Source organism: Panthera onca, chromosome C1 (assembly GCF_046562875.1).
Source record: "Panthera onca isolate mPanOnc1 chromosome C1, mPanOnc1 haplotype 2, whole genome shotgun sequence".
In the NCBI taxonomy this organism is placed as follows: domain Eukaryota; kingdom Metazoa; phylum Chordata; class Mammalia; order Carnivora; family Felidae; genus Panthera; species Panthera onca.
In genome coordinates this window covers 197,288,326-197,315,016 of record NC_138346.1, presented here as the reverse complement: position 1 = coordinate 197,315,016, position 26,691 = coordinate 197,288,326, and the positions used below count along the sequence as shown (strand labels likewise).

Sequence of the window (26,691 nt, the reverse complement as noted above, 5' to 3'; positions counted from 1 at the left end):
CAGCTCCAGCTCCTTTTCTAAGGTTCCCAGGTCTAGCTGGGTTACCTGGCCTGCACGAGGTGTTCTAAGAAGGAGTTGGGCCCAGTGACTTAGGAGGAAAGTTGGTGAAAGCCTTTTTTTGTTTGAGATATAGATGCTCAGACCCCCAGATGAGGTTAGGCCCTCATCCTCTACCCCCTGCTTACATCTGGCCAGCTGCTGAACTCTAGGTTGTGGATCGATCTTGTGATTGGTCTAAAGAAGAAAAGAGCCAGAGAGGGGGCACCTAGATCCATGGCCCGTTCATACCATTAAGCAGCTCTGGATAGGGTGCAGGATTCCACATGCCCTGCCCAGCGGGCCCCACCACAATTTTCCTGTGGAGTCCGGGGCTCTGATTCCTTTGTGCCAAGCTCCCCCTGGTGGTTAACAGGTGCATTGCGGCGAAATAAGCTCTCAATAGGCTAAATTGCAGGCCACCTGAGAGGTGGAATAGTTTGCTTTATACCAAGGAGAGAAGAATCCTTGTGCCCCACTCGTAATGACAATCGTTCCATTCCTTATATAGGATATCTCCCCTACATGTTTGCTTATGTCATTAATCATCACAACAATTCAATGACAGGAATCATCCTAATTTTACAGAAGAAACAGGCTTAGAAAAATATAATCAAGTCCAAACTCTTCACTGTATGTAGTTTTCAAGAACCTAACCTATTTTTCCACCTCCATCTTCAGTTAGTCCCAAGCTGAAATGGACTTGCTCTGCTGGAACATAGCTTACCTCTGGGCCTTTGCTCGTGATGTTCTCTGTATCACATTGCACGCCCCACCCCCCTCCAAGTGCATTACCTCCCAAAACCCTATTCATTTTTGAAAACCTAAACAAGAAATACAGTATTGTCGGGAGCCTGGTGGCTCAGCCCGTTGAGCATCTGACTCTTAATTTCAGCTCAGGTCATGATCGCAGGGTCATGGGATCAAGTTCTGCATCAGGCTCTGTGCTGAGCATGGAGCCTGCTTGAGATATTCTCTCTCTCTCTCTCTCTCTCTCTCTCTCTCTCCCTCACTCTCTCCCTCCCTCCCTCTGCCCCTCTCCTCTTCCCTACTCATGCTCTGTCTCTAAAATAATTTTTAAAAGAAATGCAGTATTTTCTAAAGCTTGCATTTATTATCTTTGTAATACTATAAGACATGGGAAAGCAAATGTCTGGATGAGTACAGGTGCATGAGTAGCCCTGAGATGTGGAATGTTCGATGGAGAGACTAACATATACATGGAAGTAAGAGTGGCTCAGGAAATTAGAAGAACACGAAGACACATGGATTCTCTTGTGGAGCTTGTAATAAAAATCAGATGTAAGTATTCTTGCTGGCAGAAGAGAGAGCAAGTTCCTGGGAAACTGGGAGAGCTACAGGTGATATTTCTTCAAAGTCTTCAATCAAATTCACATTACTTTTCTTTGTACTTCATAATAGATCCGTGTTATAATAATAGTAACTAATACTTAAATAGCACGTACTGTGCACCACGCATTGTTCTAAGTACTTTACACAGACTAATCTTCATTATAATCTCAGAAGATAGGTACTAAGACTACCCTCATTTTTACACTGAAAAAACTGAGGCACAGAGAGGTCAAGTAACTTCCTAAGGTCATGCAGCTAATAAGTGGTGGAGCCAGGATTTGATTCTAAACTACAGCAGAGAAGGTGCTCTGAATAACTACACTTTAATATTGAAAACACTGCCTCACGTTTCCATGAATAAAACGGATACTCCAGAAAGCAGTATTGTGTTTTATCCTGTGGTTGCACACCCCCACTGGGTACCGCTAGAGGTCTGCATAGTCCAGGTAGAAAACTACTGATCCAGAGGACAGAATCGCCAGCCATGGCCCCAAAATAACGTGACCAAGGAAGAGATCCCAACTCTAGAGACTCAATGACACAGGACTGGCCTGGAGCCAGTGACATTTCCTCAAGAACCGAGACTCCTGGAGGAGCCAATAGAGAACAAGTTATTAGGAAATGAAGATGCAAAGAAGGGAAGCAAGGGCTTCAGGGTCACAAAACAGCTGGGACACGTGGCCACGGATCTGGAAAACAAGAACCTAACCAACATCCTGCCATCTTACGATTCTTTCCCCCAGGGATCCTATAGGAGGCAGATGTGAAAAGACTAGGACCCTACATGTTTCTGCTAGATGCTGGGATCGAAGTGTACGTTGTTCTGGATTATTTCAGTTGCAGTTGTCAGACCCCAAACACAAACTGGCTTTTTATAATAGAAAAGTCCATAAAGGATTCAGATATGGCTGGACCCAGGGGTTCAAATGATGCTATCAAGACAGTGTCAACTGATTTTTTTTACTTTTCTGTGTTTCCTTCATTGCCTGAGTTCTCCCTCCCTAAAAGGTGGCAACGTAGCCACCAGAAGCTCCAAGTTCATATCCTATTTGCTTTGACATCCCTGGGGGGCAGGGGAAGGAAGTATTTCCCAGTTGTTCTAGCAAAAGTCCTAGGATAGCATCTCATTTGGCCTGAGTAGAGTCAGGAATCACCCCTGCTCCAAAATTGATCACTGTAGCCTGGAGTGGCAGGATGGAATGCTTTGATTCACCAGGCAGGGTTATCTGCCCACACTGAACTTGCAGAGTAAGGCAGCCCCACCAGACCACATGGACTGAGAGAGTGGGAGGGAGGGTCGTTTCGCAAGGGAAAATCAAAGTGTTTTAAACAGAAGGAGAATGGATGTTGGGCAGGCAAAATCAACAGACAACTGATACAAGGTGGGCAGGAGACACGGGTAATGGGTTGCATGCAGAGCAGCCCATTTGAATGGCCTTCCCCTCTTACACTGGGTTACTGGGTCGTACGAATGCCCTCAAATCAATTAAGCAAACATTTCCTGAGCATTTGCCACGTACAAGGTCCAGCGCCCTTCCACGTAATAGACGGATAGCAAGACCTGCCCCTGCCACCAGCCCCAGTAAGGCAATTACTGTTACGCTTCCTCCCATAGGAGCATAACAGACAAACTCTTACTCGTCTCTCAGAAACCAGCTCTGATGTCATCTTTCAAGAAGCCTTCTCTTGACTACCTCCCCTGTCAGACTCAGTCACCTTCCCTCCACCTCTGAACTTGGTACATACTGCTATTGTTATCACACTGTGCCATAATTTATTGATTCTTCTGTCTTTCCCAAGGATGAGCGGCACTTCTGTATCCCTAGTGCCCACCGTATAATAGATGTTCAAAAACATTTTTTGACCTGAGTTAAAATGAGTTCCCAGGAATGGCTCAGCTTCAGTCTTTTATGGACCATTCCTGAAACCACTTAGCTTCCCTTCCCAACTGGCTTTCCTTTTATTTATTTATTTATTTTTTTTTTAATTTTTTTTTCACGTTTTTATTTATTTTTGAGACAGAGAGAGACAGAGCATGAATGGGGGAGGGGCAGAGAGAGAGGGAGACACAGAATCAGAAGCAGGCTCCAGGCTCTGAGCCATCAACCCAGAGCCCGACGCGGGGCTCGAACTCACAGACTGTGAGATCGTGACCTGAGCCGAAGTCGGACGCTTAACCGACTGAACCACCCAGGCGCCCCGCGGCTTTCCTTTTAAGAACCAGTTTGCTACTACCTGAATTCAACTGAACTGATACACATTTGAATACCTATCAGGTGGGAGGTAGTTTAGGCTTTGGCAGTTCAGAAATTAACAAGATACATTTCAAACTCAGAACTCTAAAGAGATCAGAACCAGCTCTACTATCAGAATTTCTTTGGCCGAAGCAAGAAATCTCACTGATTCCTACTCTACTTTGTGAGCTGGTCATTCTCCCTCTCTTGGCCTCTTTTCCCCCAGATGGGAAGGCCTGACTTGGTGTAAAATTTGTAATTTAATAGATATCTATGAGTTGAATTACACCACGTTTCCATTTTGCCTAGACTAAAACCCTTGGAGCAATAGGGGGCGCCTGAGTGTCTCAGTCACCAACTTCTGCTCAGGTTATGATCTCCTGGTTCGTGTGCTGACAGCTCAGAGCTTGGAGCCTGCTTCGGATTCTCTGTCTCCCTCTCTCTCTCTGCCCCTCCCCCCCCCCCCGTCTCGAAAATAAATAAACATTAAAATAAATCAGTAAAAATGTTGGGGTAATACTTGATCTTCTCTTTCTTCCATACACCTATCCAATCTGTCCACAAATCCTGCTCACTTTACCTTCACATCCAGAATCCAACATGTCTCACTCCCTCACTCAATCTGGTACATTCCATCAACATCTCTTGCTAATATCATTGCCCTATCTCTATCTGTTCTCCCTGCTTCCACCCTTGTGCCCCTACAGTCTATTCTCACACAGCAGCCAGAGTGATTCTTTAAAAATGTAAGTTCAGAGTTGCCTGGGTGGCTCAGTTGGTTGAGTGTCTGACTTCGGCTCGGGTCATGATCTCATGGTTCGTGGGTTCGAGCCCCATGTCGGGCTCTGTGCTGACAGCTCAGAGCCTGGAGCCTGCTTCAGATTCTGTGTCTCCCTCTCTCTCTGCCCCAACCCTGCTCATACTCTGTCTCTCTCAAAAATAAATAAACATTAAAAAAAATTTTTTTAATGTAAGTTCAGAGGAGCCTGGGTGGCTCAGTCAGTTAAGCATCCGATATTCAATTTCAGCTCAATTCATCCACGATCTCACCGTTCTTGAGATCAAGTCCTGTGTGGGGCTCTGTGCTGACAGCACGGAGCCTGCTTGGGATTCGCTCTCTTCCTCTCTCTCTGCTTCTCCCCTCCACATGCACACACGCACCCTCATGCTCTCTCTCAAAATAAACTTAAAAAATAAAATGTAAGTTCAAACCCTCCATCTTCCCCATCCCATTCAGAGTAAGTAGGAGCCCTATAGTGTCCACCCCTTCTCACATCCCACTCTCATGTCTATTTCAGCCAAGCCAAACTGACCTTGCCATTTCTTAAGTTAAAAAAAAAAAAAAAATTAATTTATTTTTGAGACAGAGAGAGACAGAGTGTGAGCAGGGGAGGGGCAGAAAGGGAGACAGAATCCAAAGCAGGCTCCAGGCTCTGAGCTGTCAGCACCAGAGCCCGATGCAGGGCTCAAACCCACAGACTGTGAGATCACGATCTGAACCGAAGCCAGATGCTCAACCAACTGAGCCACCCAGGTGCCCCTGACCTTGCCGCTTCTTAAACACATTAGCTGGGTTCATACCTGATTTTTTTTTTTTCCCCTCTGCCCAGCCCAGAATACCCGTTTTCTCTGGATGTCTACATGACTCACTCATTTCCTTCAAGTGTTTGGTCAAAAGTCACCTTCACAGTGAAGCCTACTCTGACTGTCCTGTTTAAAATTGCAACCTCCCATACCCCTCTCCTGTTTACCCCCACAATTATTCCCTCCTGATATACTACAGAATTTACTAATTTTATGTCCATCTCCTCCCAGTTAACTGTAAGTATGAATATCAAATATCTACTAATTCATTCAATTAATTGAATATTGATGTCTATTACGTGCCAAGCACTGTGCTAAGCCATGGAGCTACCAGATGATTAAGACAGTTTACAGGTTTTGTGAGGGAAGAAATCATAACACTTGGTAACAGTACCTCATTTACTGAGTGTTTCCTGTGTTAAGTGCTTGCCATGCATCCTAATAATAATGATGGCTAACATTTTTAAAAACAGCCCCTGTTCTGTGAGCGTTATCTCATTCAATCCTCACCAAGACCTATAAGGTGAATATTACGAGCCTCATTGTAAAGAGCAAGAAAAAAGATTTCAAGGCTCAGAATTGGCAGAAGCAGGATTTGAACTAAGGTGGTGGCAGGAGAAATATTTAGGATTTAGGGTCAGCAAAACTAAGTGAAAGAGTGGGTGTGGGGGGTCGAGGGAAACGATTCCCAGGTTTTCGCTAGGGTGGACCAGAGAACAATAAGGCTAAAGACAAATGAAAGCCCAATTTGGGACGCGTTGAATTTGAGCCGCCGGGGGGCCACTCAAGGATACAGTCCATCTCGCGCAGGAGCCGAGGGACGGTTCCGGTCCCCTCCCTCCGGCCTGAAGAGACGGTGGGAGAAGGCACGCAAGGGAAAAGCAGGAGGTGACTTCCCTCCCTCTGGGGTCTCCCGAGCAGCAGCTGCTGCAAGGGCGTAGGGGACCTGGAGACAAAGAGAGCGCGCAGGCACCGCCTTTGTCCGCGCGGCCCCTTTAAGAAGCGCGTTCCCAGCTTCCAGCCCGCCTTGTATGCAAATTTGGCGGCCAGGCGGGAGCGCGCGACTGATACCCGGGGACTGGGCTGCGGCGGTTAGTCCTCTCCCGGCCGCCGTCGCCTCCGACATATTGCCCGCAGGAGCTGCGGCGGCGGAGCGGAGAGCGCCGGGGGGAGGAGATGGGTGAGCGGAGCGGGTCCGGCTCGGCCGGGGAACGGGCAGACGTGGGGGTCGGGATGGCCAAGCTGCTGATTGCTCCCCCACGCGGACAAGATCCCGGCGAGGGAAGGGGGAGGGGATGCGGGGCACAGAGGGGCCCCGCCCCCTCCTGTCGCTTTGCAGGGTGGGGCCTCGGTTATAGGGGCGGGGCATTGGCGCGGTAGGCGGGGCTTCTAAAAGGGAGAGGGCCCGTGGGGGCTTGGGCTTTGGTGAAGACCCGCTCACCTGGGTTAGAAGCGGGGACGGGGCGTAGCGGTAGGCGGGGCCTTACTGCTGGGGCGGAGCTCCTGGGTTGTAGGCGTTTGTTCGGGGGCGAACTTTCTGGGTTTTCGGGCTTTGCACGAGGGGCGGCGGGGCGAGAAGACCTTCCGGACCTAGGGAGCCCATTCTGGAGCCGCGCTTCTGGGCAAAGAGAGCTTTTATTGGCTTGTGGGCGCGTATTCTGGGCTGACAACTGTGTGTAGGCGGGGCTTCTGGGCCTAGGGGCTTTACGTGGGTGTAGAGCTTCTAAAGAGAGGAGAGTGGGTGTGGGCAGAGCTTTTGGACTGAAGGTGCTTATGTGGGATGTTTTAAGCCAGGTGTAATAGTGTATGAACAGAGCTTCTGGGTTGGAGCCTGACTGGGGGCAGAGCTGAACAAGTACTTTTTGGAGACACGTGTGAGAAAACCTTCTGAGCTGGGAAGCTAGGCGAGTGCAGGCTCTGTTGCCATGAGGTGGTTTGAACAGGGATGTAATTTTGATTAGGACTGGGGTGGTGCTTAGGACCTTTGTGCAGGGCTTTTGTGCAGGATGGTGCCTGGGAGTTTGGGCTACACTGACAAGCTTAGAGAAATAGGGTTTGGGTCCACAACCACAGCATTCTCCCAGAACCCACATCCTTGACCCTGTGCTCAGGTCCTGGTCCTGACCATGAAACCCCAGGATGCCTACTGAGCTGGATCTTGGGCTCTTGAGAAAAAGACCTCAAGGGTGCCCAGAATCATAAGCCTAGAGAGGCTTGTAGTATCTGAACAGGACAGCGTACGCCAGAGCTAAGAGCTCAAGCCTCAGACCCACCAATTACCCGTGACACAGTGTAAACTCAGTTTCCTAATCTGTGGGAAACCTATTTTGCTGGGTTCAGCCACTCATCAAGACAGATTTATAGAGCACTTAACTTTATGCTGGGCTCTGTGGTAGGGGGAGGGGATACACAGTGAAAATGACAGCTAAAGTTAATGACCTCACTGACTTCCTGCTCTAGTGAGAAAGACGATACATATGTTAACAAGTGAATAAGATAAATTCTAAGACTGAATTGTGAAAAAAGTAGAAATAAGAGGGTTATGGGGGCAGATGCTTAAAAAATGGCAGTCAGGAGAGGGCTCTCCAGACATACAGCAAGGATAAGAGGTAGCAACAAGTTTGATTTGCTTAAGGAGAGAAAGGACAGGATGGCTGAAGCTTGGAGGCCAGGCAGGGAATGGGAGATGAGGTTGAAGCCGTAGGCAGGGGCCAGATCAGAGGTCTCTGTGATTGAATGATAAAACGAGACACCAGGTAACTGGTAGCCAGTATCATTGCTGTTATCCTTGATATATGCCCTCCGGCTTGAGGATCTATTTTATGTTGAGTCCCACAGGAGGACGAAGAGGTCCCAACAGGACATCCTACTGTCGAAATCCACTGTGTGAGCCAGGATCGTCAGGGGGCTCTGGTGGGGGCCATACTTCCAGCGCATCAGTCACCAGTGTCCGCTCCCGCACCAGGTAAACCACCTCTGTGTCTTGCCCCTCACTGTGGGCTCACAGGCGCAGTATGAACAAAGCTCTCTCTCACTGGGCTCTAGGATGTGATACCCCAGATCCCAGACGGGGGCTTAGAGTGCAGTGAGCAGCAAAAGACCCAGAGTGGTGGTCACTTGGGCAGATGCAGAGGGATATAGTATAGTAAGCCCAGTTACAGGATTCCACTTACAATTCCGCTCCTGATTTTCTGGTGGCTTCAGCAAGTTGTCTCCGTTCATTGGGCCTCCTTTTCCTCATCTGTAAAATGGATCTAATAATTCTTTCCTTCCTGGGGAATGTTGGAAAGCCTGAATAAGATTAGGGATAGGAAAAGTGTCTGTCGGCTCCTTTGTCTGACAGGCAGGATTAGGACTCCGTGTTTGCCTTGTGCTGCTTTTCTGACCCAACCTCACCATCCTTTGCCCCAGAAGCCCTTCTTGGTGGGGTTCGCAGGACAGCTCCTGATGTTTTTTCCCTCCCCACCTCCCAGGAGCAGTTCTGGGACGGGCCTCTCCAGCCCCCCTCTGGCCACCCAGACGGTCGTGCCCCTACAGCACTGCAAGATCCCCGAGCTGCCAGTCCAGGCCAGCATTCTGTTTGAGTTGCAGCTCTTCTTCTGCCAGCTCATAGCCCTCTTCGTCCACTACATCAACATCTACAAGACAGTGTGGTGGTATCCGCCTTCCCACCCGCCATCCCACACCTCCCTGGTAGGTGCCCAGCTAGGACCAGCTCTGTGTGTGTGTGTGTGTGTGTGTGTGTGTGTGTGTGACGTTTGGCTTCAGTTTAACACAGCTTACCAAGTGCCCTGTACATTTGGCCTCATGCCGGGCATAGAACATGTAGAAGGAACAGAAAATGAATGATTCCTGAACACTCACCCGAATTGCTCAGTACTGCATTAGGCGGTTCAAAGGTAGTGGAGATAAATTGGATAGATTTTGCCTAAAGGAAGGCAGAATCTTAAGTCCTGTGGGGGAGAAGAGCCACAGGCATACCTGAGTATTTTAAGGAGTGGAAAGATCTCCGTGTAGAAAGAGAGGTTCAGGGACCGGAGCATGGGTGATCAGAGCAACAGGGCTCACACACCACTCTCTTATCTCCAGGGACTGTCCCACTTCCCTCCTCTGGGTCCTGTTCTCCTCCTCTAGGTAATTTCCTGGCCTGACTCAGCTAGAGACTTGTGAAGGTCGGAGAGTGGGGATAGTCCCTGTGGAAAGGACCGGGCAGGGGGAGGTGGGTTTGAAAAAAGCCCGTATATGGGCAGGGGGCCCACGTGACCCCCAGCCTCTGCCCCCTGACAGAATTTCCACCTGATCGACTTCAACTTGCTGATGGTGACCACCATCGTTCTGGGCCGCCGCTTCATTGGGTCCATCGTGAAGGAGGTGATTGGGTCCTAGAGGATGACCGGGGACTGGGGACTCGCCTTTCCCCTGGGGGTACCAAGGAAACACGCCTAGCCCTTCAAGCCCAAGGCATTTTCCTTGGGGCTCCCTTTGAACTTGGTTGAAGAACATTCCTCACATCCCGTTACTCTTGGAGTTTCCTGGGCGCCAAGGAAAAGCATTCACCTTGCCAGGTTCTGTCCGGCCTGCTGCCCCATGGTTCCCTGGGTGGGATCACAGGTCACGCTGGGTGGGATTTGGGCACAGTCCCCGTGGCCTATCCAAGGCCCCATCCTGTCCTATCTCGCCCTGACCCAGGCTTCTCAGAGGGGGAAGGTCTCCCTCTTTCGCTCCATCCTGCTGTTCCTCACCCGCTTCACCGTTCTCACGGCAACAGGCTGGAGTCTGTGCCGCTCCCTCATCCACCTCTTCAGGACCTACTCCTTCCTGAACCTCCTGTTCCTCTGCTATCCGTGAGTACCCCTCACTCCACCCCTCACTGCCTAGCACCTGGCTCCTGACCTCTGCCCTGAGTGTGGCTGGGTCAGCAGGCCCCCATGCCTGGAAGACTCATGGCAGGGCAGCAGCAATATCCTCTCACGTTGTCTGAGAACATCCCCCTGAGACTAAGGTGATTAGTTTTTTGCAGGAGCAGAAACTGAGACAGCAGGCCTAATTTACCCAAGGTGCCACCAAGGGGGAGGTCAGAATGGGACTCAGATTTGAGTGTATATGCCAAAGGAACAGTTCCTGATAGGGGTGCATGGGCTTTGTCTCCCTCTCTCTTTCTTCTCTCTCTGGTTCTTTCTCTTTCTCTGTCTTTTTTTGTATGTTAATGTTTATGTAATCTCTCAGTGCCTCCCCCAGGTCTGTGTGCATGCGAGCACCTGCGTGTGTGCATGTCTCTGTGTGGGTGTCTATGCATGAAGTGTGTGTGCATATCTACACGTCTATGCGTGTATGTCAGTCTTTGTGTTTGTTTTGCTCACTCACTCCATCTCACCAGAGCCCAGATTATTGAGGACGGAAAGACAGTGTCTGGAAAGAGCCCAGGACTTCCCCCTTCTGACCTAGAACCGGGGAGAGCTTTGGCAAGATGTCCACGCTGGCTGTTCTTGGGGCAGGCTCCTGGCTGCCTGGGCATTTACAATCATTTCCCAACCCCTGGGCTTTCTGGTTCGTGAACTTCCTCAGGCTGGGCCATTTCTGTGTCCCGGGAAGCTTCAGAGCTGGATACTCCTCCCTCTGTACCTTGTATGACCAAAAGGGCACTGTCATGGGAGGAGCCCCGTCACACTTGTTTCAGTTATATCTAGTGTTTAATTATAAGAGTGACACATGTGTCATATAAAAACATTAAACTTTACAGAAGCTTTTAATGTAGAAAATGAAAGTCCTATAGAACACCAGTCCTCCAGAAAACCATTATTTGCAGCATATCCTTCCAAATTTTTCTTTCCGAGCATACACACGTATACTTTTTTTTTTTTTTAACAAAAAAGGAATTAAACTATGCATGATATTGTACAATTTACTGCATTTTTTTGCATCATCATATAACTTGGGTATTTTTCCATGGCAATGCATACAGGTTTGCCTCATTTTTTTTAAATAGCCTATAGTATTCCATTGTGTAGATTTTTCACAGTTGTACTTGTCTTCTATTGGTGCCCTTTTGAGGTGTTCCTAGCTTTCCCTATTGGAGACCGTGAGGTAGGGAACATTCTTTTGCATACATCTTTGCCCACTTGTCCAATATTTCTGTCAACAGGTTCCCAGAAGTAGAATGACTGTACTGAAAGGTGCAGTACATTTTTGATAGATGATAACAAATGGTTAGAGCCGTCAATAGTTGCCTTAATTTTCTCACTTTCTGGTTGCTATCCAGTGAATCCATTCTCTTTGGGGACAGGTATCATTTAGTATTCATACTTTGCCTTTTTTTTTTATTATTATTTAATGTTTAAATTTTTATTAGCATAAGACATACATAGCCTAACAAATCAGTCCAGTAGTGCTAAAAAGCTTATGATGAACAACAGCCTCCAACCCCACTTTTTCGCTTTTTATTTATTTATTTTTTAAGTGTATTCATTTTGAGAGAATGAGCACGAGCAGAAGAGAGGCAGAGAAAGAGGGAGAGAGAGAATCCCAAGCAGGCTGTGCACTGTCAGCACGGAGCCCGATGCGGGGCTTGAACTCCTGTACCATGAGATCATGAGTTGAGCTGAAATCAAGAGTCAGACACATTTAACTGACTGAGCCCCCCAGGCGCCCTACTTACTAGCTTTTTAGTCCCACTTCTCCAAAGCGATCTCTCTCACTGTTTCTGACTTTCAGTGTTTTTTGAGTTACCTCCATAATTCTAGTATCTTTATTCCTTTCAAAAAGGAGTTACCTCCATAATTCTAGTATCTTTATTCCTTTCAAAAATTTATCATTGATTTTATAGCTGGATAATAGGTTTACATAGTTAAAATTCAAAATGTATAAATATGTATAAAAATGTATATAAGAACATAGAATGAAGAAGTCTCTCTTTGGCTCCTGTCTCTTAGCTACCCAGTTTCCCTTCCAAGAGGTAACCACCACCATTTCTGGTTTCTTGTATATCCTGGAAATAAATGTTTTATGCATATACAAGCACACACAATACATACATTGATTCCTTTCAATGACAGGTGAAGATTTACTTAATTCACCCTTCCATCCATACTATTCCCAGTATTTGATAACTTATTATTTTTATTTTTCTATTGATTATCTTTTCCAATAATATCACCATGCCTGTATTTTTTATCTCATCAACAATAGTATCTTAATCCCTTTAATGTAGACAATAATGTTAGGAACTCTACCCTTCCACTTTTCCTCCCCTCTTCCTCCTCTCACTTCCTGGCAGCTATACTCTTATGTTGTTAAGCTTGACATTCACATTCTCCTATATAACCACATTTAAGTCTTCCATTCTTTGTTTAAGGTTAATTCTAAAAGCTAAAAAGCAATAAGTAGCCTTGATGTTATTATGAATATGAAAATACCGTTCACTTCAGGACCAAGTAGTGTGCATAGATAACGTTCCTTCTCTGTGGTTACTGAGTTATAATCTTGGACCTCTTAAAAAAGAAAGTTCTTCATGTCAAAGTCAAATGGTTTCTCTTTTCTTACATTCCATCAATTGCTTAAAATCATGCCACATTTTAGTTTGCTTCGTATTTAGATTGTAACTGTCTAATACAGGCTCTTTTTTTTTCCTTGGAGTTCTAATTGCCTTTCTTTTTTCTTGTTGACAAAAGAGTGATGGGCCTTCAACATATCCTCAAGTTTATCCAGCCTCTCAATCATGCTACCTGTTGCCTGGAGTCCATTTTTCCCCCTAAAGACATCCTTCCTGGAGCCTTCCATCCTCCTGCTCCAGTCTGGAGTGGTTGCTCTTTAGGCCTGCTGTACAGCTCTCAGCCTGGGACTTCCCTTCGCTGCCCTCCTGGGTTGGATCCACTGTTTCCTGGATCCCATGTCTTCTTTCTTGGTTTTCTCCCTTATTTTGCTGGAGTGCGTTATCAGGTAATTTCCTTAACAATGGGTGTGGGAGGTATATACATTTAGAGGCCTTGCATGTCTAAAAATGTCTTTATTCTGCCTTCATACTTGATTGATGGTTCAGCTAAATGTAGATTTCTAAGTTCAAATTCATATTCTCCCAGAAGTCTGAAGATATTATTCCATTGTGTCTAGCATCCAGTGAGAAGTCTGATGCCAGTTTGATTCCAGTTACTTTGTAGATGACTTGTTTTTTCCTTTCTAAAAGCTTTTAGAGGTAGCCTGTTTGTCTTTTGATTAGTTGAAATTTTATAAGGAGGTGTCTGGTGTGGGACTTCGTCAGTCATCGTATCTGTACTCTAGGACTTTTTAACCTGGAGATTTGGCTATTTCTTCAGATCAGGGAAATTTTCTCCTATTATTTCTTTGATAATATCTTCCCTTCCATTTTTTCTATTCTGTCTAGGACTTCTGTTCTTAAGGTGGTAGACCTCATAGAGTGATCATCTGTTTCTCTTATATTTTCCCTCATATTTTTCATCTCTCTCCCTTTCTCCACCCCCCCATCCCCGTCTTTCTTCCCCTCTGTCTCTCTCCCCCCTCTTTCTCCTCTCTCTCTTTTTTTACTTTGTCTTTAGGGAGATTTTCTCAACTTTATCTTCCAGCTTTTTTATTGAGTTTTTCAGCAAATTTTTTTTTTTTTTTTTTTTTTCCAACGTTTTTTATTTATTTTTGGGACAGAGAGAGACAGAGCATGAACGGGGGAGGGGCAGAGAGAGAGGGAGACACAGAATCGGAAACAGGCTCCAGGCTCCGAGCCATCGGCCCAGAGCCTGACGCGGGGCTCGAACTCACGGACCGCGAGATCGTGACCTGGCTGAAGTCGGAGGCTTAACCGACTGCGCCACCCAGGCGCCCCGTCAAATTTTTTATCTCTCAGACCTCTTTCTTGTTTTCTGATTGTCCTTTTCTCATAGCATTCTGTTCTTGTTTTAAAAATCTCTCATGTTCCCTCAATTTTGTCTTTCCACTGGGGTCAATCTTTCGTTTCCTGCTGCTAGGCTTCTAAGCATCGTTAGTTTCTTCAGTTGTCTCTTTACACTTACAAATGAAGGACTGAGTAGGTTGGAGCACACTTCCTCTCCCTCTGCCATTGTATATATGAGTGGGAGCTTTGGCCAGGGATTCTAACTATAAGAGCAGGACACGACAGACTGGCAGACTTTGCTTTAGGATAAGTGAGTTGTGCGCCCCCATAGGCCAGAAACCAGGGTGAGGGGGTTACCCTAGGATGCCCCCATTAGAGATATCAGTTCTCCCCAGGGTAGTTTATTCACATTCTTTACAGAAGAATCTTTCAGGGTAGATTGTGTGAGGTGAATAAGGGAATAAATGGACTGACTCTTATAAATAAATACAGATCTTTGTTTAATCCCATTTGTTCAGTCCTGCTGCTCACTTCTACCCTTTATCAGATGTGTCTGCTTCAAGCCAGAGTCTCTCTTGGGTCACTGGGCAGATAAGCTCCTACCCCCAGTACAGCCCTCGCAGCATATTCTAGACCTACGCCATCCAGTTGAGCAGCTTCTAGCTACCTGTTATTATTGAACATTTGAGAGAAGTTCGTTTGAATTGAAATGTGTTGTTGTAAGTGTGAAGTACACATCAGATTCTGAAGGCTTAGTACAAAAAAAGAAAGTAAGTAAAGATCTCATTGGTAAATCATGATGCCATGTTGAAATGATAATGTGTGGCATATATTGGGTTAAGCAGAGCATTCACATTAATTTCATTTTTTTTCAAAGTGTCTACCAGAAAATTTCAAATTACATATGTAATTCTCATTATATTTCTGTTGGACAGCGTCGCTCTGTTGATGGCTTCCTTCCTCCTCTGCCAACATGTTTCCCGCTGCTTTCTAAATTTGTCAAAATCGCTTGTGAACCAATAACCCCACTCCCATTCTTTTTGCTGATATGAATTTATTACCTACTTTTATACGGTCACGTCTTGAGTGGAGAAGGTGAGAGGGAATCTGCCATCTTGCAGTGAAGCTGCTTCTAACCTGTGACCCGCGGAGCAGTCACTTGCTGTTGCCAAATAACGTAATTGTATCTGCAGTTCTCCTTAGAGGCAAAACCAGGGAGATTCTTGAGTACTTGCCCTTAAATTTGAGTCGGAATCCCTCGTATCACCCTGATCCTACCGGTGCTCCACTCCTTCGTTCCCACAGGGTATCCTGAAGAATATTTTGGGAGTCCCATTACAGTCTTCTTTTCTGTCCCACAGAATCCCTGGTCTCTCTTTTCTAAGCAAAATTTTACGGATCTTCTGCTTTGGGTCAAACACCATGCTGGGTGTTGTTACAAGGTTTGAAAGAGGGTATTTATGAAAACACTAGGTGTAATACCTGAGTGTAGAGGATCAGTACAAGCTATGTAATTTAAAGCAAATTAAGGAAACTGAGGCTCATAGAGATGAAATGACTTGCCCTAAATCAGAGTGCTAGTCAATAGCAGAGCTGGGATTTTAATCCTGGCCTGTTTGACCCTAACGGTTATGCTGCTGACCACAGTTCTCAAAGTAATCTTACTTAACCTTATACCAGGGAGAATGGTAGCATCCCCATTTTATAGACCAGAAAGCAAAAACCCAAAAAGGCCAACTGCTTACCCAAGGATACTCATGTATTCCTTCTTGGAACATCAGGGAAAAGGAAGAAAAACGCTACTCTGGGGAAGAAAATGTAGCATTCTCATTGGCCCTAACTCGTAGGGGCAGCCCAGGGACCTTTCTGGGGCTGTGTCTGAGGACCTGGGGAAATTGACAAGCCCCAAGCTGAAAAAAGGAACGCCTCGAAATAGCACCTACTACACTGTTCCATGGACACGTGCTAGGCTAACTTAGCTACTTTTCTCTCCCTACATATTTATTTATACTTAAAGTAATCTCTATGCCCAATGTGGTACTTGAACTCACAACCCCAAGATCAGGAGCTGCATGCTTTACCAACTGAGCCAGCCAGGCACCCTGGCACTTAGCTACTTTCTATAATTATCTATTCTCCTGGCCTTTAGGTCTATCTAGTTTTCTTCTCAAAAGATACCAGCCATACACTCAAAATACCCCACACTGAGTAGCACCAACCCTAAGGGTACTACTCAGGGAAAGGGATTTGTACTGTTCAAGGGCCCATTTCAGTGCTTGGCACATAATAGGCACACGGTAAATACTGTCCCTGAACTGCTTTCCTCCACAAGCTGAAGAGCTGCCTTTAATGTATGCAGCCATAACAACTTAGACCTCTTGTGGTACCGCGTCCGTTTTTTGTTTTGTTTTGTTTTGTTTAAGTAAGCTCTGTGCTGAGTGCGGGGCTCGAACTCACATCCCTGAGATCAAGCGCTGCATGCTCCACCGACTGAGCCAGCCAGGCACCCCTTGTACCTTTTTTTTTAACTAATGAATTACTCTTAGTATTTGTTGATTATGCGTCTCGGTCTTTGGTACCAGACAGTTCTGGGTTTGAATCCCAGCTCTATTGCTTCCTTATCATTGGGTAAATTTTGGGAATCCGCTTCACTTCTCTGAGCCACAGCTTTCTCAAAAGGGTACAAAATAACCGTACCTAATGCATTGTGTTCTTAGGAGACACACAAGAAGAGAACGTGTGTGAGGCACTTAGTACAGTGTCTAGAGCATGGAGTGTGCCTAAGGAATGTGGGCTGTTAGGATCACTGTTGGTCAGCAATAGACTGTGAGGCAGGGCCTTGTCTCCTACTTCCTACTTTGTTCCCAACGCTCGGCACAATGCTTGGCCTGCACTCGATGCTAATACGTGTGTTGAATGTCTTACCGGAGGATGGCTGTATAGAAGGATGGGTAAATTCTCTCCTCTGAGCAGCCGGGAGAGCTAAGGCCCAGGGAGGAAAGAAGATTCCCTCCGTGGGTAAAGATTGGGATTGTGGCCCATGGGCAGGCCTACCCTCACCACTGTCTTCCCCAGCAGGTTTGGGATGTACATTCCGTTCCTGCAGCTGAACTGTGACCTGCGCAAGACAAACCTCTTCAGCCACATGGCCTCTGTGGGTCCCCGGGAGGCCGTCAGTGGCCTGGCACGGAGCCGGGACTACCTGCTGACGCTGCGGGAGACGTGGAAGCAGCACACGCGACAGCTGTACGGCCCAGATGCCATGCCCACCCACGCCTGCTGCCTGTCCCCCAGCCTCATCCGCAGCGAGGTAGAATTCCTCAAGATGGACTTCAACTGGCGCATGAAGGAAGTGCTGGTCAGCTCCATGCTGAGTGCCTATTACGTGGCCTTTGTGCCTGTCTGGTTTGTGAAGGTACGTAGCTCAGCCCGTGGAATGGGGGTGGGGGGGAGCTGCCCCGCAGGAGCCCTCCCCCTTGCGTAAGTAACTGGACCGTTTTTGACAAGATTCCCATCTGTTCTCTTGAGGGCTAGAGTGACCGCTACCTCGATTTTAGAGTAGAGAGCACAAGGCTCCCTGAAAGGGAGTGGCCTGCGCAAGGTCACCCAGCCAATGATTGGGACATGATATTGCTGTTCATAATACTTGATTGATAACAAAAAGCAGTGATGTTGTATTTCACTGTGGCTGTTTTGGCACAGGCATGTCACAATGTCCAGCTTCATCAGTAAGTAGGAAAGCCAGGATTCATCCAGACCTGAATGACTCCAAAAGCCTGTGCCTTCTCTCTTGCTCGTCTGGCCTTCTGGGAAGGTACCTCCCCAGCTGACAGTAGGCTGGAAACATTTCTCCAGGGGTAGACTGCGCTGAATGATTTGAGGCTGAGAGGACATAATATTTCTTGAACACCTACAATGTGCTAGAGCTTTCAGGAGTGTGATAATCCCCCTAACGCCTCTCATAGGTGGTTGGTAGCTATTCTTATCCGCATTTAACAGATGAGGCAGCTAGAGCACAGAGAAGTGAAATGGTTTGCCCAGCATCACATAGTTAATAAAGCAGCAGAGTCAAGATTTGAACTGATGTCTGTTGGACCCCGGAGTCTATGCTCTGGCTCAGAGTCGTAGGCAGCGGGAGCAGTTTTTATGTAAGAGGAGCTTGTGGAGAACTGAGTAGTGGGCACAGGGTCTAAGCCCATGATTAAGCCTTCTTCGTTAGGTATTTGATCCTTGGTCTCAGGCCCCCACTGAGGGCTGTCCTGGTTTCCGAGGCAGACAGAATCAGGGAAGGGGGAGGGAGGGAGGCCATTATGGACATCCCAGGCCTTAACCCACCACCCCCTGCCCCCAGAACACGCATTATTATGACAAGCGCTGGTCCTGCGAGCTCTTCCTCCTGGTGTCCATCAGCACCTCAGTCATCCTCATGCAGCACCTGCTGCCTGCCAGCTACTGTGACCTACTGCACAAGGCCGCTGCCCACCTGGGCTGCTGGCAGAAGGTGGACCCAGCGCTGTGCTCCAACGTGCTGCAGCACCCGTGAGTCGCCCTGCCCTTCTCTGCCCAACCCCGGCCCTCCTGGTCAGTGTCTGGAGTTAGTCCCCTCCTCCGTCACCAACTCATTCATTCAGTCAGCAGGTGGTTGTTGAGCACATCTGGTGTGCTGGGCCTTGTGGCCAGAGGAGGGTATGGCAGGACCCAAGGCAGACATGTCCTCTGTCCTTAGGTAACTTGCAGTGTGCTGGAGATGTGAGGAGGCCAGGCAGTAAATTCACAGACTCGTTGACTTTCTCATGCGCTGACTGTTCTTTATTCAGCTCGTTGACCAATATGCTCTTGCATTCATTCATTGCTTCTCTCCTTCTGTCCCTTGCTCACTCATCCATTCAGTCATTAGGTCACCTCCTTTCCAGCAGGCATTTACCTCTACCGAAGCCATAACCAGCCTGGTGCTATGTATTGGACAGAGGAGCTTAGACTTTGACCTACAGGCAGAGGGGGGCTGGGGGGGTTTTGAACAGTGAAGGAACCCATTCCATCTGTCTGGTCAGAGGATATGTGCTGTGTTAGCCCTGACCGTGGTTATGGTGAGCCCTGGCCAGGGAAGCAGAGCCACGGGGAGGAAATGACTGAGACAAGGTCCTTGAGGAGTTCACAATCTGGTGGGGGTGACAGCCGTACACAAATCGTTAGGATGATGGGCCGAAAGAAGCCCAGCTGCAGGACGGCCCTGCAGAGGCAGAAGTCACCTGCTCAGGAGCCCTGAGGTGCTGGGCCGGCCTCCCCTCAGCCTGGCTCGTCCTTCATGGTGCCTTTACCGCAGTACTTTTCTCCCAGGTTACCCTAATTTTCCTGCCTGCTTTCCCCCAGTAGACCGGAAGCTCCTTGAGGCTGGGCCCACCTGAATCCTATCTGAGCCGTGGGCCGAGCACAAGGTGTGGCAGAGAAGAGGCCCCCAGACAGATTTGTAGGGGTAGGCCCACCAAGAAGCAGAGATGCAAAGGAAGGCCACAGAAGCCAAGCTTCCTGATGTTGGCTGTCAATGCTAGTTAGGGACCCTCCCAGGCTCTGTCCAGGTGGTCCAGGAAAGGGGATGAAGATTGCCAAATGGGCTCAAAGGGGGCTCGGCTTAGCCATAGCCTCTGAGGGGAGCGAGGAGTAGAAAGATAGAATATAGCTAAGGGGCACCTGGGGGGCTCAGTCAGTTGAGTGTCTGACTCTTGATTTTGGCTCAGGTCATGATCTCAGTGGGGTCATGGGATGGAACCCAGCATTGGGCTCCATGCAGACCGTGGAGTGTGCTTAAGATGCTCTTTCTCTCTGCCCCCTCCCCTGCTTATGTGTGTGCGCGCTCTCTCTCTCTCTCTCTCTCTCTCTCCCCCCCACTAATAAAAAAATAAAAAAATAAAATGAGAAAAATAAGAATATAGCTGAACATGAGGGAGGTACCTGTCTGTAGCTCACCGTGGTCCACAGAGAAGACCCAGGCTCCTGCACATGGCTTCCCAGCCGCTACACTGGGTCCTGCCAGCCTTTTCTGCCTCATCTCTTACCATGCCTCCACTCATACTCTGCCTTAGCCAGACCAAACTGCTTCAGATCCTCAAATTCTATATGCATGTGTGTATCCAGGGTTTTGCATATGATGCTTGTTTTGCCTGGAACACCCTTTCCAATTCTTTTCCTGATTAATTCTTATGCATTCCTTAGCACTTTGCTTCCTCCACCAACACTTTCCTCACCACCCAGGATGGGTTTGGCGCCCCTCCCCTGTGTTCCCACAACCCCATAATATCATGATCATTGCACCTAACACTCTGCTGTGTTTGCTTAGTTACTTGGCTGTTATTCCAGGAGTAAAGCTGCCGGTCGTCAGGGTCCTTGCCTGTCAAGTACTCAGCCATCTCACTCCCAGAGTGCCTGGCTTATAATAGGGCCACAGTAAATTTTTGTGGTTCATGTCTAGTCTTTTTATAAGGTAAAATTTACATATAGTGAAATGCATAGATCTTAAAGTGTATAATTCTTTGAGTTTTGATAGTCATATATACCCACATAGCCCACATCGAATCAAGATGTAGAACATTTACAGCCTCTGAAAATTTCCTCCTAGCTTTTGCCAATGACCGCCCCCTCACCACCACCACCCAGACAACTATTTTTCTACATTCTTTCAAAACTAACCATAGGGGGGGTGCCTGAGTAGCTCGGTTGGTTGAGCATCTGACTCGTGATTTCTGCTCCAGTCATGATCCCAGGGTCGTGGGATCAAATTCCGCATCGGGCTCCGTGCTGAGCATGGAGCCTGCTTAAGATTCTCTCTCTTGGGGCATCTGAATAGCTCAGTTGGTTGAGCATCTGACTTCGGCTCAGGTCATGATCTCACGGCTCATGGGTTCGAATCCCCCATTGGGCTCACTGCTGTCAGCACAGAGCCCGCTTTGGATCTTCTGCCCTCCTCTTTGTCCTTCTCCGCTTGCCCTCTCTCTTTCAAAAGTAAATAAATCTCAAAAAAAAGATTCTCTCTCTCTCTCTCGGGGTGCCTGGATGGCTCAGTTGGTTAAGTGTCCCAACTCATGATTTTGGCTCAGGTCATGATCTCACGATTCGTGAGATCAGGCCCCACATGCTTGGCATTCTTTCTCTGCCCCTCCCCTGCACACGCTTTCTCTCTCAAAATAAAAATAAACATTTAAAAAAAAGATTCTCTCTCTCCCTCTGTCCTTCTCCCTCACTCATGCGTGTACATGTGCTCGTGTTCTCTCTTAAAAAAAAAATTTTTTTTTTTAATAAATAAACTGACCACAGGTTAGTTTTGGCTGTTCTACAAGTTCATGTAAATGAAATCTTGGGTTCAGTTTCTTTTTCATTCAGCACATCCCTGTGAGTTTCATCTGTGTTATTAGGTATAATGTGATAGCTGGTTTTTCTTTTTTGTTTTCTTTTTTTTAAGTTTTATTTTTTTATTTTGGGGGGGGGGCAGAGAGAGAGAGGGAGACGTAGAATCTGAAGCAGGCTCAGACGCAGGGCTCAAACCCACAAGCCGTGAGATCATGACCTGAGCTGAAGTCAGACATTTAATCAACTGAGCCACCCAGGTGCCCCTCTTTTTGTTTTTTTGTTTTGTTTTGGTTTGGTTTTTTTTGAGAGAGAGTACCGTGCAAGCAGGGAAGGGACATAGGGAGAGGGAGCAAGAACATCTCAAGCAGGCTCCATACCTAGCACGGAGCCTGATGCGGGGCTGGCTCTCACAACCCTGAGATCCTGACCTGAACTGAAATCAAGAGTCGGACGCTTAACTAACTGAGCCATCCAGGTGCCCTGATGACTGGTTTTTAAGTGAATGAATCAACAGGGTAGGAATGAGATAGAGTTTTTTGTAGACAGCAATTCTCTGTCCTCTGGCCCAGGACCCCGGGAGTCCCTGTGATATCTGGCAGAACACTGGAAGATTTGGAAGATCCCACCATCTCAATCACATGCTTATTGAAGTCCCTCTGTGCCGGGCCTTGTGTCATGCTCTGAGGTCGTAGAGATGAATTGGATACCATCTCTTCCGTCAAGGGTTCCCAGATTAGTGAGGGATACAGGGAAATACATAAGTGATAAAACACTGGGGAAAGTGGACCAGTAGCAGGAGATTCAGGGAGCAGTTGAAGAATGCTGAACTCTGTGGGGAGTTTGAGGAAGGGTTTCTGGAGGATCCTGAGTTTGGAAAGAGCCTGCCGGAAGGATACGGCATCAGGAAGTGCAGTTCAGTCGGAGGGAGAGACTTGCGCAGAGACATGAAACGGTAAGCTGTGCTGGAGGAATTAGAGACCGTTCTGAATGGCTTGTGCCTGAGCTGTGCGGTGGGAGTCACAGAAGGGCCTCAGCGGCAACACCACATCCCTGGGGACTTGACTCCGAGAGCACTGAAAACACTTAAGGGGGTTCAAGCAGAGAATAGGCTCAGCTTGGTGTTTTACAAAGACCACTCGGGCAGCTGTGTAGTAGACCAGCTGGAGGCTAGAGGTTAAGAGCAGGTGAGGAAAATGCACCCAAAGAGGGAAAAGGGTTTTCTGGACGGTCTCTCAGACATGAATGACAGCCCTAGGCCCTCTGCCTCCCAGTGCAGTGAATTTCTCATGATTGTTACCCCATTTTACAGAGGAGGCAGCTGAGACCCAGAAAAGGAAAGTCACTGTGTCTAAATGATAGAAATGGGAGTCGGGGGCCCTGGTGATCACGCCAGGCCCAGGCTTCTGGTACCCCCTTTTGTGGGTGAGCTGGGCATAAGGGGCACTGTTGGGCTGTGCCTCCAGGTGGACGGAAGAATGCATGTGGCCGCAGGGCGTGCTGGTGAAACACAGCAAGAACGTCTACAAGGCAGTGGGCCACTACAACGTGGCTATCCCCTCTGACGTCTCCCACTTCCGCTTCCACGTGAGTCTCCTCCCCTGGGAAGGAGGGGTGGGGCCTGATCTGGAGAGCAGGAGGATCCCGGACGGGAAGGTGATGTCCTAGCAAGAGACAGCTATTTTCCGCATTTCCCAAATCCAGCGGAAACTACACACTGTGCAGCACAAGGACAGCCATACCAGTGGTGACTTCATAACTGCAGCTCACTTGGTGGCTGATCCTCGAAAACACCGGGTGGAGGCGGGGAGGATGATACAATAAAAGAAGAGGTTCTCAGTGGCGAAAATAAGAACTATCCCCATTCCATATGGTGCGCCAGGCACAGTGGTAAGCAGTTGCCATGTAGCCTCCGTGCAGTCTTCGCCTGTGTGTGAGAGAAACACCACGGCTCTCCCCATTTTCCGAGACTGAAATTGGCTCAGAGGGTCTAACTCGTTCAAGGGTGCCTTGCTCGGAAACTTGGGATCTGATGGTCATGACTCCTGGACTCAGCATTATGGAAAGGGTTGCTCAAAATCATTGAGGCTAGTGGTCTCCATTTTATTTACTTATTTTACTCTCAAAAGCCTTTTTTCCAACACAGTCATAGACTGAAGTCTGGTATATAGGACCTCCTGGCACTACTCTATTTGAAAGAGTTGGAACTCCCTTCAGTTCCCACTCACCACTGCTATAGCCCCTAAAAGACCTCCTCAGAACCCAGGGTTCCAAGGAACACAGTTTGAGGAATCATTGATCTGGGTCATCTCTTCACGGTAGAGAAACCCGAGGCCCCGACAGGAAAGGGACTTGCCCAAGGTCCTGTAGCCTGTCAGGTTCAGAACTGAGCCTGGCATGCTGGTTTCTTGGACTCCCATTTCCTGCCACTTCTCTTCCCATCCTTTAAGTAGCTCTTGAGGTCAGGTACCTTGGTCCCTGCAGAATTGAAATTCCCTAAGACGTTGATTGCACTTTGGAACGGATGAGAACATTTTTCTCGAGTCCCCACACTCTGTCTTCCTTTGTAAATACCAGGTCAGAGTGAGGTGTCGCCACATGCCCTAGAAGCTTCTGGCCTAGATCGGGATGCTACCCATGAAGAAGTGGGTTTCTCAGACTGTAGAGTCTATGATGACTTTCCATGCCTGTGTCGTAAGATTCTAATTTGTTCAGGCCTGACTATACCCAGGAGGATCACATAAAAAAGGTGTCGATTATAGACCAGAAAAAGTTTGAGGGAGTAAGCGAAACCTCTCAAGAAAAGCTTCCCGGAAAAGAAACACCACAGGCAGAGGCGGAGAGGTGGCAAAGCCCGTGTCCAACCTCACAGTCTTCCTCCCCACCCAAGTCTGCATGGGTCCCCCAGAGCTTGTCCCCTTCCCTGGCCCACCCCAAACCCCCATCCGGGAGGCAGGCTCCTCGAACATACTTTCCAGTCCCTGCCTACCCTTTCCTGGGCAGTTCTTTTTCAGCAAACCCCTGAGGATCCTCAACATCCTTCTGCTGCTGGAGGGTGCTGTCATTGTCTACCAGCTGTACTCCTTAATGTCCTCTGAAAAGTGGCACCAGACGATCTCCCTGGCGCTCATCCTCTTCAGCAACTACTATGCCTTCTTCAAGCTGCTGCGGGACCGCTTGGTATTGGGCAAGGCCTACTCCTACTCGGCCAGCCCCCAGAGGGACCTGGACCACCGGTTCTCCTAAGCCCCAGGGTGACCCCAGGGACAGCATCCAGGCTTCAGCCAGGAGCTCTCTGGGAAGGGGCTGTTGGGGAGGGTTGGGTGAGGGAGCAAAAAAACACAAAAACAGACAAAAAAATTGACCAGAGCTTTGTATTTTTGTTACATACTGTTTCTTTCTTTGATAATTGATGTGATTATGAGGGGGGAAAAAAGTCCTATTTTTATACTCCCATTAAGCCTGTGTGTCCTGTGTTTCTTTCCCTTCTTGCCTGTCAGGCAGAGAGCAGAGGTTAGGATTCTGGGCCAGGAAGCCCTGTGTGTGGCTTCTGGGGTCCTCATGGGTCCTGCCTGCTCCAGTGGAGAGGAAATGAGACACCAGAAGTCATGGTGTTTACCGCTGGCTGAATGCTGTGTATCAGACATTACTCTCATGTGTATTATAAGCCTTGTTTCAATCCAACTTTTATGTCAACCCTAGGAGGTAGGTACTGTCACTCTAACTCTATAGGTGAATAACAAGCTCAGAGAGCTATAGTGACTTGCCGAAGGTAACACAACAGCCAAAAAACCCTCCCAAAAGACAACACCACTATCCTCTCAAAATGTGATGTCCTGATTCTCTCAGCATGCAGTCACTGAGACCCTGCTCTGTGTCAGGTGCTATGGTAGACAGGACGCCAAGACAGAAACAGACAGGTCACACTACACTGGGATGGGTGTTAACAGTTACAAGACAGCAGCGCAGGAGAGAGCATGTTTAATGCTCTAAGAATTTCTCGAAGGAGGGGACAGTCTGAGTTGTCAGGCACTTTCTAGGTGGGCAAACTGGGGGAAAGGCACTTCAAGCAGAGTAAAGGAGACATGTAATACAGAGATTTGGAACATTCTGGTGTATTTGGGGCAGGTAAGCAGAATGGTTCCTAGAGCAGGAAGGATAGGGAACAAGGGGTGGGGGTGGGGTAGAGCTGGAAAATTTTGCAGGAGGTGGATCAGGGTGGACCAGTGGTTCTAGGCCAGGGAGGGTGTGTAAGCAAGGTCAAGCGCTAGAGTGGAAACAAAGCTGCTTGGAGGACCACCTGGCTCTTACTGGACAGGCTAGAGGGCTCACCCTGGGAAAAAAGGACAGTCATAGCCACTCGTCTTCTCTGTTTCCTGAGCCCTTTTTGGCCACAGGATATGCAGATGAGTCTGTGGCGGTGTATGGGAGACAAATATTGCAACAAAAACTTTTTGGTGTCGAGGAAGGCATCATACTAGGTAAGCATGAGACAGATAAAAAGAAAGATGTACCTTAGACAACCAGGAGACAGAAACATACCTTGTAAGCAAATCAGAGTGCTAAGTGCTGAGGAAAATGTGTGTCCAGGGCACTGGGGAGCAGAGGATAGGTACTCAGGCTCTGTCTGGAAAAATTGGGTTTTTTAGGGAGGGGAGAGTTGAACTGGATCTTGAAAGTGAATTTGGGGGCGCCTGGGTGGCTTGGTCGGTTAAGCGTCCGACTTCGGCTCAGGTCATGATCTCATGGTCCGTGAGTTCGGTCCGTGAGTTCGAGCCCCGCGTCGGGCTCTGTGCTGACTGCTCAGAGCCTGGAGCCTGTTTCAGATTCTGTGTCTCCCTCTCTCTCTCTGCCCCTCCCCTGTTCACGCTCTGTCTCTCTGTCTCAAAAATAAACGTTAAAAAAAAAAAAATTTAAAAAGAAAAAAAAAAAAAAAAAAGAAAGTGAATTTGTTCACCCTATGGTCAAGGGGGAAGGGAGGGCATTGCATTCCAAGCAGGGGAAACAGCATATGCAAAGGCACAAAAGATGCATATTTGGGGAAAGGGGTTCCTCAAATATGAATGGAACCTGGGTGGCTTAGAGGAGAATAGCCCAAGAAGTGAATAAGGACCAGCCTGTGTGTCAGATTGAAATGTTTGAGCATTACCTAAGGGCAGACAAGTAACTAAGCTGAGGAACAATCTGACAAATTCTCTGCTTTTTTAAATCTGATTGTTTAATATTTATTTTGTAAGTACCCATGCCGCATATGCACACACATGTGGGGTAAGGGCAGAGAGAGGGGAAGAGAGAATCCCAAGCAGG

The 26,691-nt window shown here is 47.9% G+C and overlaps 1 protein-coding gene across 3 annotated transcripts; it reads left to right on the top strand.

Moving 5' to 3' along the window:
* Positions 1–6,258: 6,258 nt before the first annotated feature.
* Positions 6,259–24,844, top strand: TMEM39B (transmembrane protein 39B). Of its 3 annotated transcripts, XM_060625683.2 has the most exons (9): positions 6,259–6,387; positions 8,046–8,172; positions 8,681–8,900; positions 9,495–9,578; positions 9,897–10,051; positions 17,125–17,461; positions 18,398–18,585; positions 22,851–22,971; positions 24,388–24,844. In XM_060625683.2, exons 1-9 carry the CDS (start codon positions 6,384–6,386, stop codon positions 24,628–24,630), a joined length of 1,479 nt encoding a protein of 492 aa, XP_060481666.1. In that variant the 5' UTR covers positions 6,259–6,383; the 3' UTR covers positions 24,631–24,844. The 3 variants fall into 3 exon arrangements, with proteins under 3 accessions (XP_060481666.1, XP_060481667.1, XP_060481668.1); XM_060625684.2 differs by lacking the exons at positions 8,681–8,900; positions 9,495–9,578; positions 9,897–10,051; XM_060625685.2 differs by lacking the exons at positions 6,259–6,387; positions 8,046–8,172; positions 9,495–9,578; positions 9,897–10,051 and having other exon boundaries at positions 8,788–8,900.
* The last annotated feature ends 1,847 nt before the right edge of the window (positions 24,845–26,691 follow it).

Bases quoted from the DNA above. Each gene is read 5' to 3' on its own strand.
- TMEM39B (XM_060625683.2), top strand. The intron at 8,901-9,494 runs GTAGGTGCCCAG...GCCCCCTGACAG, and splicing joins CGCCATCCCACACCTCCCTG to AATTTCCACCTGATCGACTT. The intron at 18,586-22,850 runs GTGAGTCGCCCT...CTGTGCCTCCAG, and splicing joins TCCAACGTGCTGCAGCACCC to GTGGACGGAAGAATGCATGT.